This window comes from Berghia stephanieae, chromosome 5 (assembly GCF_034508935.2).
Source record: "Berghia stephanieae isolate SIO BIC M18660-M18661 chromosome 5, UCSD_Bste_1.3, whole genome shotgun sequence".
NCBI classification, from domain to species: Eukaryota; Metazoa; Mollusca; class Gastropoda; order Nudibranchia; family Aeolidiidae; genus Berghia; species Berghia stephanieae.
In genome coordinates this window covers 9,930,051-9,950,657 of record NC_088364.1, presented here as the reverse complement: position 1 = coordinate 9,950,657, position 20,607 = coordinate 9,930,051, and the positions used below count along the sequence as shown (strand labels likewise).

At 34.6% G+C, this 20,607-nt stretch overlaps 2 protein-coding genes across 3 annotated transcripts; one reads left to right on the top strand and one right to left on the bottom strand.

The window, feature by feature from the left end:
• Positions 1-3,149: 3,149 nt before the first annotated feature.
• On the bottom strand, positions 3,150-6,808 carry LOC144972391 (UPF0728 protein-like). 2 transcript variants are annotated; one of them, XM_078913529.1, is made up of 4 exons: positions 6,762-6,808; positions 6,054-6,157; positions 4,374-4,493; positions 3,150-3,461 (listed from the first exon to the last, which is right to left on the bottom strand). In XM_078913529.1, exons 2-4 carry the CDS (start codon positions 6,145-6,147, stop codon positions 3,397-3,399), a joined length of 279 nt encoding a protein of 92 aa, XP_078769655.1. In that variant the 5' UTR covers positions 6,148-6,157; positions 6,762-6,808; the 3' UTR covers positions 3,150-3,396. The 2 variants fall into 2 exon arrangements, with proteins under 2 accessions (XP_078769655.1, XP_078769654.1); XM_078913528.1 differs by having other exon boundaries at positions 6,696-6,778.
• Positions 6,809-6,920: 112 nt separating this feature from the next.
• LOC144972390 (NFU1 iron-sulfur cluster scaffold homolog, mitochondrial-like) lies at positions 6,921-17,090 on the top strand. Its single transcript, XM_078913527.1, has 8 exons — positions 6,921-7,033; positions 9,640-9,794; positions 11,344-11,479; positions 12,062-12,128; positions 12,720-12,834; positions 13,756-13,859; positions 14,947-15,081; positions 16,844-17,090. The coding sequence occupies exons 1-8, from the start codon at positions 6,987-6,989 to the stop codon at positions 16,913-16,915; spliced, it is 831 nt and encodes a 276-aa protein (XP_078769653.1). The 5' UTR covers positions 6,921-6,986; the 3' UTR covers positions 16,916-17,090.
• Positions 17,091-20,607: the final 3,517 nt, after the last annotated feature.

The window sequence follows — 20,607 nt, the reverse complement described above, 5'->3', positions numbered from 1 at the left end:
GTTATGAGAAGTGGGTGGGGTGAGAGGAAGTGTGGCTCAACTTTATGGTCTTTGTTTCATACCCGAAAGATATCTAGTTTGAATATCCACCATGTTATATGACCTTCACCAAGCCACCTCTCCCAAGCTCAATTTGCAGAGCTGCCCTGCAGTTGCCCTTGGGTTATTTCAGTCGTCCCTTGGAAGGGACCCTAAGACAAATTTCCGCTTGATGATGAATAAATGGAACTCTTTATTATTTATTTACTTTATGATATGGAATGACTTGTTACAAGGGGTTGGTGCGTGTGTGTGAGGGGGGGGGGCTGCTGTATCACAACATTCATTTACTCTCGTAGCCAACCATTAGCAACTCATTATGCATGGCATCGAAATTAGAATTAGAAAGAATGGCGAAGTGATAAGAATAAGCATAGAGGTGTCGGTTATGTGAACCGGCGATGGAGTGTGTGAGTGGCTGTGTGTGTCTTTGTGTGTATCATACTGTATACACACACCTGCAATGTAGATAGATACTGCAAACTGCATCTGGGGGTCAGTACTGACGAACAGGCACCAGCGTCTGAGGGTCAGCACTGACTAATAGGTACTGGTATCTATTGGTCAGTTCTGGCGCCTGTAGGTACTGACGGTGCCAAAATTATGGAAAAATGCCATTTTTTGAAATAACTTGTTCTACGACAAATAAATCCGCATTTCCTGTCCCATACTAGTCGCAAGAAAGTCCCTTGGTTTAACCTTTTTTTTTATCGGTTTACGTGAGATTTGTTTAATAAATTTATCAATTAATTAAACAAATGATATTGTCAGTCCTGAGAAAAATACCAAATTTGATGTTGAAACGCCAAACTGGCAACCTTATATTTCGGTTCCTCCAACGCGCATGCTCACTGTTGCGTGACGCCAGAACTGAAAGTGAAGCTCTTTCATTGTCTCGTCTTTTTTCATTCCGTCATTTGAAATTCGGCTTGCTCGCATCTCACTGAGACAGGAGAAAGCTACAAATTATGGAACTCGCTGTCGGCAACAAATTTGCCTCCTTGAAGGCTTTAACTGATGCCATCAAAAGGCATGAGGAGGAAAGTAATGTTCTTTTTATAAAGAAAGAAGCAATCGAACTCGGTACCTTTCGGGTACGAAGCATAGCCCTACTATAATACTCTTTTAGTACGCCATGGTACGAAGCAAAGACCGTAGCGCTGAGCCACGCTGCCCCCCCCCAAAAAAAAAAATGGAATTATCTATTCGTTATCAGGTTTCTCCTCCTTTCCGTTATTATTATTATTTTATTTTTTTTGCATGACAAAAAAGAAAAACAAAACAAATACATTTTTTTAAAAACCTCATCAATAGAATGGACAATGGACAATAAAAGAATCGTAACAAGAAATATTATATTATAACACGTTTCCTCTATTTTTCTTTAATTTAAGCAATAAGGAAAATATACGAAAAAAAAAAAGAAAACAAAAACACATACACACAAAGACAACATAAAATAAAAAAGAATCGTATGGTGGCTTGAAACAACGACAGTCATATCGTTGCCCCAACGGCATCTAACCGTAGCCATCGTTATGTTATAGCCTGATACTGAAATCCAAAAGGACCGGCAGTGCACCGGTTAGTGAGTTGTTAGTAGAGCTCAAGGAAACAAGTTATTTCGTTGGTTGAACTACTGAATACGACTCACGATTTGTTTTCTTTTGTGGCAAAAGACTGGTATTTTGAGGTCATTTTTTGGTAAGTATCAGGCCATAACTTTACGAAGGCCACGATCTAACGCGTTAGACATCAAATTTATCTAAGTGACCAAGTGTTGCTTAGTGTCATCGGATAAGTTGACCTTGAAAGCCTGGGATTTTAATTGTTTTTTTTTTTTTTTTTAACTTTAGGAAGTGACGAATGAGTGCGAAGAGGTCTTGTCTGCACTGACGAACAGGCCCGATGTTCGTCAGTGCTGATTAATGGCGGGCGGTGGCACAGACCGAAGAGAGGCTGTCTGTGGGCGGCGGCACCTGTTGTTCAATACTGACCAATAACACCAGGTTATTGGTCAGTGCTGACCCCCAGGCGCTGGCGCCTGTTCGTCAGCACTGACACGCAATTACTAGCGTCTGGGGGTCAGTACTGACCAATAGCCCTAGCCTTTCCGAATTTTTCAAACTTCCGACAGGTTTGGCCAGATCACCACACAAATACATAACAAACAATATTTCAGGCTCAACCCTTATCCAGTCATAAACAAAAACAAAAAAAAATAGTGTTGACTAGTAACATAATGACACGAGTAGAGGTCTACTTGCATCTTTCTAAAATGGAAGGATTAGAATTTGATGTAGCAATAGTATGTGACCTTCTGCATCATTCTGGTATTGTGTTGGGAGTAAAGCAGAAGCCAAAAAGGAAATTTTAATGTTGAAACGATTAGAAATGCAAAATTATAGTCTTTTGCAGTTCAAAAAATTACTTTTATTCTCTTCAACCGAGAATATAAATAAAACCAAAGTTTCATATTTTTGATGGTGGCTTAAATTTTCTGCATCTAGTCGACACAGATGTAAAACCGTTTTGAGGTGGTTAATCACATACTTATTCGGACAGAGAGGCTCATTGGGAAAATGTGAAATCAGGTGTCTAAATGTGCAAACTGGCAACAGTTCAAGACGCTGTCAAGTTTTTAAAGTATCTGAACCCTCAGTCCACCCAACAGCAATTGAGTGGCTGGGTCTCTTCCATCTGTCATATAGCACTTTATGATTGACTGGTGTCCTATCCATAGAGTAACAAACTATCATCAATGTCCATTTAATATTACAGAAACTGGGATAAACTGGTTCTGAATGACTACTTAAGGTCTGTAGAATAATGTGAAGAAGAATTATAATGTGTTATGTTAAAAATAAAATGGGCATCTATGTCTATAATATTTATTTTGTTCTTTATTTTTTAAGATGCAAGCTGTTTCTTCGTCATTATTTTTTTTTGTCAGAGCTTTGTATTAACTAAAACCTTAACTTAAGTTCAACACACATACATTTGTCATATGTGTTTAACATACAAATTACCTTGATAATTAACTCACTTGTACCCTGACTTGATTTGTACAAAATTTATCAATAACAATAACCCATGGAGATGGATGAGTATTATTTTCTTGGCTTTTATTTATTTATTAATATATTTTTCATCAGCAATCGACATAATTAAAACAATAACAATGAGAGAAGACTTGTTTTGCTCTTTAAAGTAGATTGTTAGATGTTTCCACCCTTTTTATGAATCTTGCATGAAGTCAACAGATGATCGCCATTCTCAATCGTCACGGCCATTCAATTCATAATATCTATGTACACAGTAATGGTTCAACCAATAAATTCAAATACAATGGACACATCAGTACGCCCTCCTGACAGCCTCGCAAGCTTCCTGACACAGTGGATCCAAGTCTCCATCCCCTCCTGAAAAAATAAAATCATTTACAAACAAGACATTAAAATTGAACATATTTAACTATTACCGAAAAAAAAAAAATGATAGACATCTAATAGAATAAAATGAAAATGATTGTTATGGTACTGAAAAACAGTCCACTTAAAATCATTACCTCAGGAGGAAAGATTTGTTGACTAAAAAGGAAACTTGATATCATCTATTTTTAGAAGAAAGAATGTATGATCATGCTGTGACGTACCATATTGCATCATATTTGTTTGAGCTTTTTATACAGTACAAAATCCAACAAATGTATTTAAAGCACTTTACAAAGGATCTCCAACCAACAGAGACACTGTGAGTTAAGATGAGACATGAATCATGGAAGACGATATTACAGTCTTTCGACAATGCCTTTTACCAACCAGGTACTCTTTTTACATCTGAGTGCGGTGAGAAAATAAGTGTAAAAAGCCTTTTCTGAGGACTCTATATGCTCCATCCAGAATGGGACTTGAACCCAGGATCCACCAGTCCAAGGACGAGTGTCATACCACTAAACCACAAAGTGACACAAGGGAATGCTCAAATAATAATTTTATCTCATGTGTAGGTAGTCTATGTGTAATTTAGACTTGAGAGTGCACGCAAGTCTAAATGGTATAGAACTAAATTATAGTAAAACTAGATGACTCAAAATATAACTTGAAACCAAATTAAGTGTGTAAATCTCTTGAATTTCAAGTCGTGTGTCTTAAATGTGTATAGGACATAATACCAGAAAACCATAAGAAGTTTATTCTCATCCACATTTTAGTTAAATAAATCAATTGCCCATAAGCACTGCTGACTGTGAAGTTGATTTACTACTAATACTACTACTTTTTCCAATAGCTAAATTCAAATGTAAAAGTTTTAAGTGGCTCATATTATATTACCATAGTCCAAATTCCTGATATCACAGGTGAATACTTTTTCGCCGTTGACCCAAAGTTCGACAAGATTCCAGTCTTTAAAAGGTCTCAGGTCTACAATGTGACCTGCTCTGCTCAAAATGGCTGTAGGATAAATATATATAAGTAAATGAATAAATGAGTAAATAAATAAATTAATTAAAAAAGAAGTGAATTTTAAAAAAGTAAATAAATAAATAAAAATAGATATAAATGAATATATAAAACAATTATAATAAATAATTATAACTAGATACAATTAAATGAACAAATAATAAATGAATGTTAAAAAAATTATAGAGCGCCAATCTCTACTTAACGTGTTCATAAATGAATAAATATTAAACACTACACTCAATGCACTTCACAGATTCACAGTGCTTCATCCCGCTTGCCATATGGCATTATGTTTTTATTTTTTACCCATGTACATGTCTATATTGCACATTCCCATGGCTTCATCACGCTCAATGTGCCTCATAATTCTTCATTTATTCTCCCAGTAGGTCACATGGAATCAGATTACCATTCCACATAGCATAAGTCGCCTTTCCGGGCATAATATACTTTTACTAGCACTCTTATAATGTTTATCACTGCAGGTCCTCATTGACATTAAAGTTGAGTGGGATAATGAATGTAAAGTGCTTCACCCAGGGTGCAGTTTGAGGCCAGAGTTTTCTCACCTGTCCGGTCACTGACCATTCTCAACATCGATTGATACATGTACAAGTGAGCAACTGATAACACATTTCATATTGTATAAGACACCCTTTCTATAATATCACTTTTAAAATATTCATGACAACAGACAGTTACCAATGTACACTTTTGCATAGGTTCATATGTGCAAAGTGGACCCGAGGACAGAATACTGGAGCTAGAGTTTGTCACTCATCTGGTCAAAAACATGATAGCTTTTGTTGTAGGACCAGACCTCTTTATGGCAATGCACCCTATTTTATCATAACTCTTCCAATATCCATCACCGCTTGCCACCAGTTACTCATATAAACCCAATAAGGATTTTCCAAGCATACTAACAAAAAGGTGAAAACGGAAAGGCTTTGGATGAGAACAGTACAGACAATGGACGTTTCAGGTACAAACCCATCATCAGCAAAACAATAAAATAATGTTGAAAACAAATAAAACAAAATGTAAGAATTGTAGCGTCTGTATTCTTTGGTAGTTGAAGTATGAATGAAATGGAAACTTTCCTCTACTCACAAATCCCTATGATGCTAACATTTCATTCATACCTCAACTACGGTATTAAAAATACAGACGCTTCAATTCTTACTAAATTTGGTTTTATTTGTTTTCAACATTCCTTTTTTAAAAATTGTTTTGTTGACGAAGGCTTTGTACAGGAAATGCACATTTATGTACTACTATTCCCATCCTAAGCCTTTCCATTTTTACTATTCTGTTGGTATTTTCATGATCCCAGGCTTCAGGCAGCCCCCACTACTTTCTACTTTTCCCCATGGTTAAAACACCAAAAATCAGAGTTTTGCAACCATTGCCATCCATCCAGTTGCTGACACGTTCAATAATGTTTGATTTTCTAACGGGACAATGTGCTTTGATTCATATTAGTATTAGGCATCCATATATATCCTTTTCATATATGCAAGTGGAGCACAAATTGAATGGAATTACTTTTTAATCCTTGCAGCCGTGACTGACGATACTCTACTGTAGCAGCAGCATCATATGGCCCATAATAAAGCATAACTTTGGCATTGGAAGGCATGGTGTCTTATCTGTAAATTGGAAGATTGAATTTAAATATTTCACTTTAAAAATCACTCAAATAATGTAAAACTAAAATTTAAATTTAAATTACAAAATAAAACTTGAGGAAATAGAAAAATTACTGATTGATACAGAAAATGTAAAATTGTATTTTAGAATAGCATCACTTTTAAACTTTAATTTTTTTGGTCATATTATGAATGTAGTTCTTTTGTTTTTGGCCATTCGGTTCGACAGGAGATGGTTAGCAAATTCTGGAATCTTAATTGTAATTGTATTGAAATTGATGGAAATGGAACCTTAAGGTGTATATTAGAGCTTAATTGTCATTTATCACATTAGCCCTGATATATCCCTTAGTCACTGTCACTAACATTGATACTGAATTACTATACTATAGAGACTATTGATATTAACTGAGTTGCAATAAGTTCACGACACATCGTTTTTAAAATAAGAAACAAAACTGTATTTGTCATTACGTTGAATACACAACTGCTAACGATTAAAATAGAGAAAACTGAAGCTCTAATCACTATCAAACACCTTAGAAAGGTTATTGCCAGACGTGGATACATAAATGTTTGTGTTTTTAATGTAATTTGTTTTTACCTAATGCCAATAATTTTACAGGAAATGTATCTAAGAGACGCGCGAGAGGACCGAAGCGAATAATATTTATCCCCGAAATAAGATCTTGAAAATTTTGAAAAAAATAATCTGTTGGTTTTCATTTAACGAATGCTACGTATAAATAACATAAAATATGGTTAAGATTATTTATAATTTGAAAAAAAGAAAAGAAAAAGAAAACTAACTTTACTGCGACATAACATCATGGCGACGCACAGGGCATTGTTTACATTCAGAAGGTTGCTGCAAAGGTAAACTGAAAGTGGCCCGTTAATATTAATATAATATTCAAATTGTTTTTAAAATATAACTATAATGAAAACAAAATTATATTTGGATTTGAGAGGAGGAAATTTCAAATGCATCCACCTCTTACGTTACAAAAACACTCGTCCACTGGCGTTAAACTCTAGTTTACTAACTAAAACTTCTACCGCCTCTGCGACTGTGTCTGTGTAGTACAGAAGTACAGTACTGTCTGTTCTGTGATTAAAGACTACGTCTAGAGTCCAGGCAGACAGAAAAGGCTGTCGTTATTGTCAATATCAATAACATTATGATGAACGATTATTGCCAACACTGACAATAAGAAAAGGCCAGGCATTTTTTTATTATCGACGAAGTGCTTTTTTAAGTTTTAGATAGACTAGAGTCTAGTACAATTTTTATGATAATAATAATGGAAGCCGCTATTTTCACCGTACGGTGATATCTTGGTGAACGATTTTCACCGTACGATGATGATAGTGTGGGAGACTTTTTTCACCGTCCGTAATATTATGGTGGACGATTTTCAGTGTACGGTGATAATAGTGTGGGAGACCTTGTTCATCGTACCGTAATATCTTGGTGGACGATTTTCACCCTACGGTGATAATAATGTGGGAGACTTTTTTCACCGTACGAGTAATATCTATGTGGACGATTGTCACCGTACGGTGATAATAGTGTGGTAGTGGTAGACTTTTCACCGTCCCGTAATATTTTGGTGGACGATTTTCAGCGTACGGTGATAATAGTGTGGGAGATTTTTATCACCGTATGGTAATATTTTGGTGGACGACTTTTACCGTACGGTGATAATAATGTAGGAGGCTTTTTTCACCGTACGGTAATATCTTGGTGGATGATTTTCACCGTACGGTGAAAATAGCCTAATATTTTCACCGTACGGTGATAATGATATCTTGGTAGTTAACAAACGTCGCGGCGTTTGTCTGTGTTGAACCCATGACCTCAAGAAGTCGGGGGTAGCGGCTCAAGATAGACATAGAGATTGAAATCACTTTTTCTCGTGTTGTGAATAGCTCATACACTCATACAGTGGAGCCATGCTCTCCCCGGCCAGGTGTTGTTGTTGCACCAGAAAGGTTGCGGGTTCAAGACCCTATTGCCGCCACGAAATTGGAAAGCTTCATCGGTAACTGTAACCAATTCTGAATCTGCCATCCCGTCTGTATTATTATTATTATAGCTTTGGGAGGCCTTCCGAAAGCTCATCATGACGAATATTCGCTCCTAAGAAAAAATACAACCTAGTACCTTTAACTACCCCTAATAGGAAAAACAAACGACCTCTAGCTATCCCTAATAGTAATAGAAAAACAAAAACAACCCTAGGACTGCTTTGCACTGCCTTTCATTACCTCACAAATCAAAATGGTGGCCGAGAATCAAAACAATGGTCAAATTAGGAAATTTTTAACTTTCACAAATCTATCAAGGTTTGTTCTATATGACGACAAATTGAATAAATAAACGTCTGACAAAAGGTCCAAAGTGAAAATACAAATTGAAAGAAATGCTATAACGAGGAGCTTTCGGGAGGCCTCCCTTGTTCTCGGCAAACTTTTTCTTTTTTTTTAACTGGTCAGCACGCAGGAAGAAATGATGTCGGGTCGACTTCTAATGGTCTGGATGCAGAGGCACACATGTCACAGTTAGTATCCTGGCTTCTGATTGGCGTACGGTGAAAATAGTCTGTCAGGCTATTATCACCGTACGGTGAAAATAGCCTAAAACACTATTTTCACTGTACGGTGAAAATAGTCAGTCCGAAAAAAAAAGAAGAAAAGTATTGAATTGGAGTCAACACTGCCTTTGACTTTGACCACTGTTCCAACTTAAAAATGGAAAAATTAATGGTCTATTAATAGAAAACAATTGCGAACATAATCAGAAATGATAACTAAAACAAAAACAAGTAGTTTCATATTGTTTTTCACTCGAGAATTATAAATAAAGGATTTCTTTTCTCCATTATGTTGGAAAACTAAAAGAATACATACCAGGTTATCTATTACATTGGCCTGCTAGAAAGAATGTCAAGATTAAAAAGTACCCCATCATGTTTGGTATGAAATGAAAGATTTTAAACAATGAACTACTGTACCTCGCCGTTAAACTGCCATGGCCAATACAGTTTGATCAGAAGTAGAAAGAAAATAGTAAAGTATGAAACCAAGGGGGTTTGGCCATGGCAGTCAAAGGCCAAAATTTTAAAAAATGCGCATGTATCGGCCGTGGGATGAATAAAGGGAACTTTATTATTATTTACCTTATTGATATGTTATAAGGATGTGTGTGTGTGTGTGTGTGTGTGTGTGTGTGTTTGAAGGGGAGGGGGAGAGATTGCTGTATCACAACATTTCTTTACCACTGTAGTCTATCATGAGCAAGCCATGGCGCTTGGAATTGAACTTGGAACTAATGTCGAAGTGAAAAAATAAGCAGAGAGGTGTCTTTTATGTGAAGCGGGGATGGAGTGTGTAAGTGGCACTAGTTTTACAAATCCTATTTGCTCTTAAACGATGCAATAAGATACATGACTTTCAAAATCTTAATTTTCAATTTTCAGACCTGCTGTGGCCTCTGGATCAATAACAAAAGTTTGTCTCACTTGTGATGTCACGACAGCAAGGAATGCAAAAAATAAAAGTACGACCAGCACAGGAATCTTCCATCCTTCCAGCCTTTTACGAGATGTCAAATCACCATGCTCATTCATACCAGGTAGAGTACAATCTATAGATAAAGCTAAAGGGCTTGAAATTGGTATTAGATTCTTCACATATTCTTCAGATCTTTATCTTACACCAGTATCTGCTCCCTAATTTGTTATTCTGGACTTCTTTTTTTTTTTACAAAGTAAATACAGATAATATAACAGGTCTATTGTCCATTGGCTGTTTTGTTAATCACACTCTTGATTCTTATGAAAAATTGTTGTACCTCATTTTCCTTATCAATAAAGAGACAGTAACAATAGTTGCTAGCTTTAGAATAATGTATCACTTAATCATAAAGTACTTTTTGTGAGGTCTAACTTACTTAGCTGTACAATTACTGCTGGGTGAAGAGAAACTTTAGACTCACTTGGATTTTTAACCTGTCTGACTGTGAGTCATCTGCTTTATCAGTTGAGCTGAAACACCAGGGCATAAGACCATCAGAGCCATTAGGCCTATGGGGCCGGAATTTATCCCAGTTTCTATTGCCTGAAATGGACAATAACAATTGCTTTCTATCCTTAGGATAGAACACTCATGTATCACAAAGTACTTTTCACTAAATCTGACAGACTGAACTACCGAAACACTGCTGGCAGGACAGGGTGGTCAGAAAAAAATCTCGACTTCATCCGGGATTGATCTCAGTCCCTTTGTACAGTATTTTGGCTCTTGATAGAAATTTGATCCACAGTGTAAACGATTATTTTTTTCAACAGAATCGTAGAGCTTGTCAAACTCACGAGGTGAAAAATGGGGCAGCAAGTGGTAGGGCCACCAATATGAGGAAAAATATAAATTGGTCGCTACTACGATAATGATGACAAGACGGGGGCTTTATATTTCATCATTAAATTGTCTGCAATGGTGTTGCTGAACCAACTTAAAATTTATTTATTTCCAATCAAAGTCAGCGGAAACAGACATACATTGACCATTAAACAAAAAAGGACAAATACAAACATCTACAAGAAATAATTCACACCACAAACAATAGGTAACTGGAACATACTCCCAAATAAAATACAAGTAATGACATGCATATAAAATGATACATTTCAAAAACCAAGCTGTCAGAACAAAAATCACCTCAAGATCACAATTAGAAACACTTTATCTATGGAACATTGAAAGATAATTACTTCACATCCCAATTTTTGTTCAAACGAGATATATTGGAGAGGTTTTTACCCAAAAGTGAGAAAGGAAGAAAATTTTGAACGATTGCTTTTAAGCCCTATTTTTACTGCACTAACCCCACTTCTAGAACAATTGAGATGATAAACTTTCATTGATACTCTTGCTAACTTCTGGAAAGAGGGAAACTGCACCTACTTGTTCCACCTCACATCGAGTCTCTCACTGCCAGCACATTTGATTTGAGCAAGGACATCCCTCCGCTGACTCCAAAATTATGGATTTCCGCAGATCCAAGGAAAACCATCATCACTGTTTTACAGATGCAGATACAGCGGTCTCATCTTCTGTAAGCATTTGTAGATTTTAAAAAAGCAGGTAGAATGTTATGAGATTTAAATTTTTTTTCATTTCAGCCCGATCTATGTTCATCCAAACACAAGACACACCAAATCCAAACAGTCTAAAATTTTTGCCAGGAGTTACTGTTCTTGAATCAGGAACCTATGATTTCCCCACCCCACAGTCAGCATTCTGCTCCCCACTGGCAAAGTAAGTTCATACAACTTGTTGCTTAGTTGATATTCAGTTAATACTATTTCAATTTAAGGGAATTTGCGAAAATTGCGATTTTTTCATTATAATGCCTCTTTTTATAATACAATGAACTCGTTTAAGTAATAAAAAAAGCTGATGTTTATCTTGAGCAGGATGAAAAAATGCTGTGAGTTTACATTGTTATAAGTTTTGTTAAAAATTGATTCTAAAATACAAACTTTTCAAAATAATGAAAAAGTGATCTCACGCAACTGTTCATTGCATCAACATATCTTTAGTTAATATGATTTTAGAAAGACTAGTTGCCTAACCATTTGTGGAAAAAAACCCAATATGCTTTCATTGTGACTAGACTACTGGCTATTTCAATTCTTTATTGAGTAATTTTTATTAATTAATAATTTTAAAAATATTTCTTTATTTTGCAAATTACAGATTTTTCTTTATTGCTTTGTAGTTTACTTCTCTTTTGCATAAAAATAAGAGCTGTTCTGTTGCTATGATGAACAAATCTGATTCACAATCAAAAGGCTCTTGAATTTCTCCAAAACTATATTTATGAAATTACATTTTCAGGTTATTGTTTCGCATTGATGGTGTGAAAGGTGTATTCTTGGCTCGCGATTCCATCACAGTTACCAAAGTAAGTTTATATTAGATTGAAATCTGAATCCTTTGAATCCTTTAAGCTATATTATTACATTATACATGCTTTGTTTGCAGGTAAAAGCCAATCTACCAACTCATCTAAACCTGTGTATTTGCCCTTCCCTATCTAAACCTGTGTATTTGCCCTTCCCTGATTGATTCTTATGCCCAAGCAGGTTATCCAAATAATCATTCGAATCAACGGGTGATAAAATTAACCTTAATTTTAAAAAGGGTCGCAAGTTACTTGTACATCAATCTGTAAAAATTAATTTTATAATTTTTTAATTTGCCAGTAACTCTGTGTTTGTGAACAAAAACTTAACATTGACTGTACAGAGTAATTTTGGCCCCCAACCCTATTTTTAAGAAAAAGAATGAATAATAATAATAATAATAATTATTATTATTATTATTATTATTATTATTATTATTATTATTATTGATATTATTATTATGATTATCATTACTATTAGTACTATTATTATTATCATCATCATTATTATTATTATTATTATTATTATTATTATTATTATTATTATTATTATTATTATTATTATCATCATCATTATTATCATTTCTTCAGGCAGATGATGACATCGAGTGGGCTGTTTTGAAGCCAGATATTTTTGCTGTGATCATGGACTTTTTTGCCACTGGAGTCCCAGTTTTGACAGATGAACAGCCTTCAGGAGATACTGGTAATGAGCTCATAAAGTTAAATTGCATGATATATCTGTTTCATCTTTTACCATACACTCTTGACTAAACAAGAATCTGAATAACAATATGCATGTACTGCCATTATCCAAAGGCTTCCAAGGACTGTATCATTTGGTTTATCATATTTTAATAAGTCTGTTCTAAGCACATGTGAGCTATACCGCTTTTTAACTTAAGTCACTTGAGCGCCAGTATATTTTACAATATCAGAACTCTTCTATTGAAAGGTCATTCATTTTTTAGATTAAAAGGGTTAACATTAAACAAAGACATTTTGTTTTGTGCAAGTCGTAACTTGGGATTTTAAAAATATAAGAGAAAGTTGACACATGAGTTATGAAAAATTATGAGATATTCCACTTGTGAGTGTATTGTCCCTAATACCGCCAATTTAATCACTATTCATTAAATTCTTAGTTTGCAAATAGCTATTTGATCAATTTGAACAAGGATGGCTTTGTTTTCAAGGGACATCATTATAATATGTCATGTACTGGTGAACCATGCCTCTTACTGTTACTATTCTTATGATCAATTTTCATCACCTTTTTGTGTGGGCAGTATGGTTTATAATCAACACCCATATACAGAGAGATAACACTAACACTATACTAGAACAACCACTTCTTTTACTTTCATGATGTCAGTCAGACATCCAATGTTATTTGAATCAGAATTGCCACTGAAGTTGTCACCATCATCGGGAGTTGAATTGAAAAAAAAAGTTATTTCTAAGTGAGAGTAGATTTCTCTGAGGATGCACTGTTATTATTATTTCTTTTGAGTATAGATATGAAAATTGTTCAAGTTTAAACATCTTAATTTATTTTATATTAAAAATTTCATTTAATTAATTTTATGCTTATATATTCACATCTTTCTTTATTTTTTGTCTTTAGTGATAAATGATGATGATGATGAAACAGTAGCATTGATCAAAGAACTCTTGGACACAAGGATACGACCCACTGTGCAAGAAGATGGTGGAGACATAGTCTATGTTGTATGTTTAGTTTCTTTTACTTTGCATCATTACTGCAGGGTGTCCCAAAAAATGTATACACATGAAGAATAATTGTAACTGTGGAATTTGATAAAATTTAACTATTTATAACTTATATATACAAATGTAAAAATATTTATAAGTATCATTTTAGTGTTGTTTTTTTTTTCACTGCATTTTAAAATAATAATTGCATTTTATTAAATCCCATATTTACAATTATTTTGATGTGTCTACATGTTTTTGGGACACCCTGTATTTATAAAAATTGACACGAATGTAGGCATTGATAAAGGCCACAGATCTAATAGAATAAAAAAGTTAAATAGAAATATATATGGTGATATATGGCATTAAATACTCTCAAAAATATGAAAGATGATAAACAGACTCAACTCAGTAACGTGTATGATTGCAAGTTCCTAGCAGTAATTTCAAGAGAGAAAATATACATGAATCTGAGATGCAAAATTTCAAGCTACTTTTACCTAAATCACGATTGTAAAAAGCTTCAGAATAGCTGTTATGCAGTTCATTATAGAAATAGATTGGTGAGCGACAAAAATATTTGGGGTGGTAAGGTGCAGGCCATTAATTTGTTTGTCACACTTCAGTGTTAGCAGTAAGCTAATGCCATTGAGGTTGTCATGCATGGTAAATGGTTGTTTGTGATTTATGAGTTAAAATGCAGATTTTAACTCACTCCACTCTAACACCGACTATCTCAGTATTTGACTGTGGCTACTGTTACCCCGTTATTATTTTACTTTTAATCTTAGAAAAATTATAGGCATGTTATTAAAACTTCTATTTTTGATTTTTACATGACAATGATAGTTTAATAAAATTAGGTACAAGCCAATTTTATTTTGGATTGAGTAAGTGAAAATAGTTTTCAATTTTGAATATTACCAATAATCTCATGAGAGAGTGGTCAACTTGGAGGAAAAGGGCAAAGGTTGAGTGAGTTATTAAAAGATGAATGGAGGCAATTCTATCCTATTGTCAGGATTCAGGTTTGCATTGGATTTTTAACTCGTAGACTTATATTGGAATATGTTGTGTTCATTCATTCCTCTTTTGCCAGGGTTTTGACGATGGAATAGTTAAGCTCAAAATGCAAGGCTCATGCAGCAGCTGCCCCAGTTCTGTAGTGACCTTGAAAGCTGGAGTTCAGAACATGTTACAGTTTTACATTCCTGAAGTACAAGGAGTTGAACAGGTAGGTACTTCAAAGACTTCTATAACTGTTGACCGCTGCTCCTACTACAACTATCACTGCTGCTGCTACTAATAATAATAATAATAATAATAATGCTGAAAACTTATAAAGCGCTATAACTCCGAGACACCAGACTCTAAGCGCTTAAATTACAAATTACTTTGGCTGACACATACTCATTCACACACACAAGCATACACACACACACACAAACACACACACACACATACCCAGACACACTACTGTCACTACACTAGTATATAGAATAGCAGAAGCCCCTTTTGAATGGAAACAACTTTATAGATTATTAGTGGTTTCATTTTCCTCAGTTTACCATAGCAATGAAGAGGAGTGTTATAATATTAAATACAGTTAACATGACTTACTTATTTACTTATTAGAACCAGCGACCGCCTGAGCTCTAGCCCTTGGTATATATTATTAAATACAGTTAACATGACAATAACTACTAGGTATTGCATTTTTGGTGGTCACTTTTGTAAAGTCCACAGTGTAATTTAGATTATGTAACAGTCATGTGGTAGATATTGTTGACATTACTTTCTTCAAAATTACTACAAATCAATTACAAACATTAAATCTATTTTTAGCACAATCAGATTGCACCAAGGGGGTCATTTAAATTGATATTTTGTAAGTTTGCATACTGTTATTGGCTATGTTATCCATTGTGTTAAAATTCAGGTCAAACAACACTATTTGAAGCAAAATAGTTAAATATGGAGGAAAGAGAAGTAAATTTAATTTCATTTGCTATTCAATACGTCATGTTTCAGTCATGTAATTGAGTTATTTATTTTACTAAAGTCAGAATATTGGTATATTTCAAGCCATTTAAAGCCATAATTACACAATTATTTGGGCTGATTCGTTAGAAATGAAAACAATATAAAAATAAATGATCACAGAACATTATACAAACGAAAACTGATTTTTGTTAAATGCCCCAAAATTGTCATAATTATTGTCTCTCTCAATATTTAGCTTAGATATATTCATCAATTCTGCCTCATAATACTTAAAATAATCATAACAAAGACACACAAAAAAATTTTAATTTTAATTCTTTAAATCGTTAAAGCCTGTTGTTGGAAAAAAAAATTGATAGAATTGATCACCTCTCTGGCGGTTCAAAAAAATGACAAAGAGCTGAGTGATGTCAATTTCATTATTTAGTGATCTGAGCTGCATGTATTTGAACTTGAGATGTTTTGGTATAATAGTTAGACTCTATGGCAATCTTCATTGGTCCACAACCACTACTGCTACTACTACTACTACTACTATTGCTGCTACTACTACCACTATTGCTGCTGCTACTACTACTGCTACTACTACTAGTACCACTACTGCTACTACTACTGCTACTCCTACTACTACTACAACTGCTACTCCTACTACTACTACTACTACTACTACTACTTCTATACAACTGCTACTCTTACTACTACTACTTCTACTACTACCACCACTACTACTACTACCACCACTATTACAATACTAGCACTACCATTATTTCTTCTTTACTTCTTTTTTGAACATTTTAATTTTCTTTTGTTGCTTTTTCCTCTCGGTTAGTGATATCCCTCCATTTTGTTTTCTGTTGTCTGTGTTCATAATTTGTTTCGTATAAACAATGTTAGCTTGACCAGTCCAATTTTGAAACTTTAACACTGCAAAACCCCATAAAACTGACGACAGTGTCTAGATATTCCTCTTTTTTTTTTCTCTCAAATTACAGATTGTGGACGAAGTGGAAGCAATGTCCAATGAAGAATTTCGGAAGATGGAAGACAACCTGAATGAGAAATAAGCTGGAAATTTAGAACTGCTTTGTGTTGTCTTTGATACTAGAACAGTTATTTATTATTGGTGCAATCGTTTGATATTATTGTGTCTACGATAAAGAATGAGTAGCTTTCATAAATCATGCCTGGAAAACAACTTGAGAATTTATTTCATGGGATTTAAATAAAAAAAAAGAAAAACAAGTGTGGACATTTTATTGGTTTATTTGTCCTTCTTTATCTTGCCCAGCAATAAATGCTGATCCTGATTTTATCGGTTCGAGTCTTGTCTTTCTGTTCATTCACCCTGTCTACTGCTTTTCTCTCTCTTTATATATCTGTCTGTCTCTCTCTCTCTCTCTCTCTCTCTCTCTCTCTCTCTCTCTCTCTCTCTCTCTCTCTCTCTCTCTCTCTCTCTCTCTCTCTCTCTCTCTCTCTCTCTCTCTCTCTCTCTCCTTTATATATATATATATATATATATATATATATATATATATATATATATATATATATACCTTTCTCTCTCTGTCTCTCTCTCCGTCCCCCTCTCCCCCACATTAGCATAATATATTGTTGATTTTTATATTGTTGCGTTGTAGGCTAATTCTGGTTAATTTTAACTTAACTGTAAGCAGATCACCTTTTATGAATCTGTATTTTGTAAAACTTGATTCTGAGAAAAGGCTATATGGATAAATTTTATTTCTCATGCAAAAAGCCTTCAATAATATTATCACTCGTGATCATAAAATTTGACTGAGGTTGGTTATAAGGATTGAAAAAAAATTGAAGATATAGCAGCTAACTTCTTTTTAGTTTTAGCCAATATCAATTCTTAAATTCTTTTAAAAAGATACCTTGTACAATGTTTGAGAAAATTACGATGTAAGAAAAAAAAGAGAAAAAGAAAATTAAAAAAAGAAATTTGAACTGGGAGTCTTTATTGTTATGGTTATTTGTTGTTACCAGCTTGCCCTATTTGTTTTGTTTTTTTTCTTCTTTATCTTGCTATCCCTGTTTAACAAGCTCTGCTCTCGATCTGGAAGAGAATATTTTTCTCAGACCAGTGTCTTATCAAAGGCTAACAAGCAATTATTTTGTCAATTTCAATCTAAGAAAATGGAATGAATCTTAGCTTGTGGTAACATTTGTTTTTCTTTGTTTTTGTTTTTGTTTCGATTTTTATTTTTAAACAGTTGTTACTTCTTTTGAGGTAATACTGCAAAAGTCATGGGTGTAAGCATGTGGGGCAGCGTGGCTCAGCGGTACGGTCTTTGCTTCGTACCTGAAAAGTACAGAGTTCGATCACCCGCAGCTGCGCTGTGTGGCCTTGAGCAAGTCACCTTGCCCTAGCTCAATTTGCAGCGCTGCACTGCTGCTGATGCCTGGGTCATTCCAGTCTTCCCTTGAATAGACCCTAGAGACAAATTTCCCCTGAGGGATGAATAAAGGGAATTTTATTTTATTTTTATATTTAGCTAATTCTTGATCAATTACTAAACCCATGTAAACAAGAAAGGAAATTACCATAGACTCTTTGATGGGTAGCAGCAGCTTCTAATGGTGTCACAATACTATGTTATGATGATCTATCCAGTTCGCAAACTCATCGCCGCAATCGTGTATGGTTGCAAACAGGGCCGGGGGCTTCGTCACAACGCACCGTTCAACTAGATGCTCAGTGGTTTCAGGCTCTTGACCACAACGGGTACATGTTGGACAGGTGACAAGTCCCCACTGATGAAGAGAGTGTGCCATGAGTCAGGTTCTCGACCGCAGTCAGTTCTGTGCCACCCAATGTCTCCTCTTGCTGGTGGAGAAGCCTACCAACTTCTCCAGTTTTGAGGAGGAGTCGATATCCCTGCCCTCTCGAGGGATTGAATTTGTCCAAACCAACTTCCATCTCGTTTATGCAGCTTTGTCCGAAGTCAGGGAAGCCATGTACAAGGGTTGCAGGGACTTATTTCGGATCGAAATAGGGGCACTGTCTATTATGCACTTGAGAGGGGAATCCCCATTCCCTCTCTTTTTTGATCTTATTAAGCCAGTTGTTTGTAATCGTCTCCCTCCAGAAATCGGGGGACTGGATTGCTCTAGGCATTGTTGCCAGCATTCCTGACCCTTGTGAAATGCTTTTTAAAAGAATAGAATAATTTTATATTTTAGGGCAAGGGGACTATCCTGAATTGTAAAAAGGTTTTCCTGAAGTACATGATTTTTTAGCGTGTATATGCATTTCTTCTCTTTTATTATATGAATATTATTCATTAAAATTTTTTTTTTCAAGATTGAAAGGGTTACATTGTATGCTTTGGCATTTAAAAAATGAGTATGAGAAAATGAACATAGGAGTTCATAAAATATAAAAAACATGGGAAATCCCACGTATCCTTCAGTTAAGGTTAAGTTAACCGCTATTATATTACATTATTACATGCGGGTGGTTGGATGGGAGCATCACCCTTGAATCATATACCTATGATGTTCGCATGGGTGTACGATCCGATAGTGATGTCGTTTCTTCTTCTCTTTACTAGCCTATCCTGCTTCTTTGGTTTGTGATTGTATTTTTGACAGGGGATATTTTTTTTTCTGTAAATCTTCTGCCTGTTTGTTCTTGGTTATTTATAATTTAGCTTATGATATCTTTAGGTTATGATTTTGATTTACATTTGTACTATTTTTGTTAGATTGCTTGTTTTTTTGTTTCAGCGGTCTCTCATATAACCTCAATTGTGTTGGAAGAGACCTAAAGCAACAAACAAACAAACAAAACATTATTACATGACTTTTTTGATACTTCACAGTATGATCTCATTTGATGTGGTTTTTCCGTTTTTATGTCTCTGAAAATACCCTTTAAACAATGCTTTTTATTTCTTGTTTGTATGTTGAATGAAACTTGGCTTGGGTATTTTAAAAGAAAGTGTGAGAATGTAAACATATGAGTTTTGAACAAATATGGGAAAGCCAACTAATTCTTAATACAGATGTTAATAGTGCATGACCATTTTAGATAGTAAAATCATGTTGATATGATATTAATATGGTCCTTCCACTTTTGTGAAAAATATCATATTTAAACATTTATTGTTTTCTTGTGTGCATGTGTCAGAGTATGTGTGTATTTGCACATGCGCTGTATTTTCAATTTTTAGTTTGTCAAGAAAAAAATGGTTGCTTTGTTATATAAAAATAGAAACAACAATTAAAGGGATAAATGGCTAAAAAAAAAAACAAATAAACAAACAAAAAGAAAATAAACGCCCCCCCTCCCTAAAAAAAAAACGGGGCTATACAGAGGGTATAACTCAAATGCATTTTGGACGATGTCTCCCCCCCCCCCCCAACCTCGACACAGCCCCCTCCCATCCATATGGACAAACAGAATGAATTCCTGCCTGTCTTTGAATTGCATCTGAACCTTGGGAATGTATTAATCTTTGACACATTATAATCGCAGGTTGTTATATATCAATATATATATATATTATAATATATATATATATATATATATATATATATATATATATATATAGATGTATATACCGACCTGCAATTATAATGTGTCAAAGATTAATCCATTGAAACCTCCAAGACATCAGATTCAACTCGAGCATGCTAAAGCCGACCTTGATATTAGTTATGACTTTGGTTCAGACAAAGAGATCGGCTACACCACATATCAGCTTTACTGGTGAGGCGGACAATGCTATTA

Excerpts from the sequence above, each read along its gene's own strand:
- LOC144972390 (XM_078913527.1), top strand. The coding sequence starts at position 6,987 with ATGGCGACGCACAGGGCATTGTTTACATTCAGAAGGTTGCTGCAAAG. Across the intron at positions 7,034-9,639 it reads TTCAGAAGGTTGCTGCAAAG|ACCTGCTGTGGCCTCTGGAT; the intron begins GTAAACTGAAAG and ends TTCAATTTTCAG. Across the intron at positions 15,082-16,843 it reads AAGTACAAGGAGTTGAACAG|ATTGTGGACGAAGTGGAAGC; the intron begins GTAGGTACTTCA and ends CTCAAATTACAG.
- LOC144972391 (XM_078913529.1), bottom strand. The coding sequence starts at position 6,147 with ATGCCTTCCAATGCCAAAGTTATGCTTTATTATGGGCCATATGATGCT. Across the intron at positions 4,494-6,053 it reads ACGGCTGCAAGGATTAAAAA|CCATTTTGAGCAGAGCAGGT; the intron begins GTAATTCCATTC and ends TTTATCCTACAG. Across the intron at positions 3,462-4,373 it reads TATCAGGAATTTGGACTATG|GAGGGGATGGAGACTTGGAT; the intron begins GTAATATAATAT and ends TTATTTTTTCAG.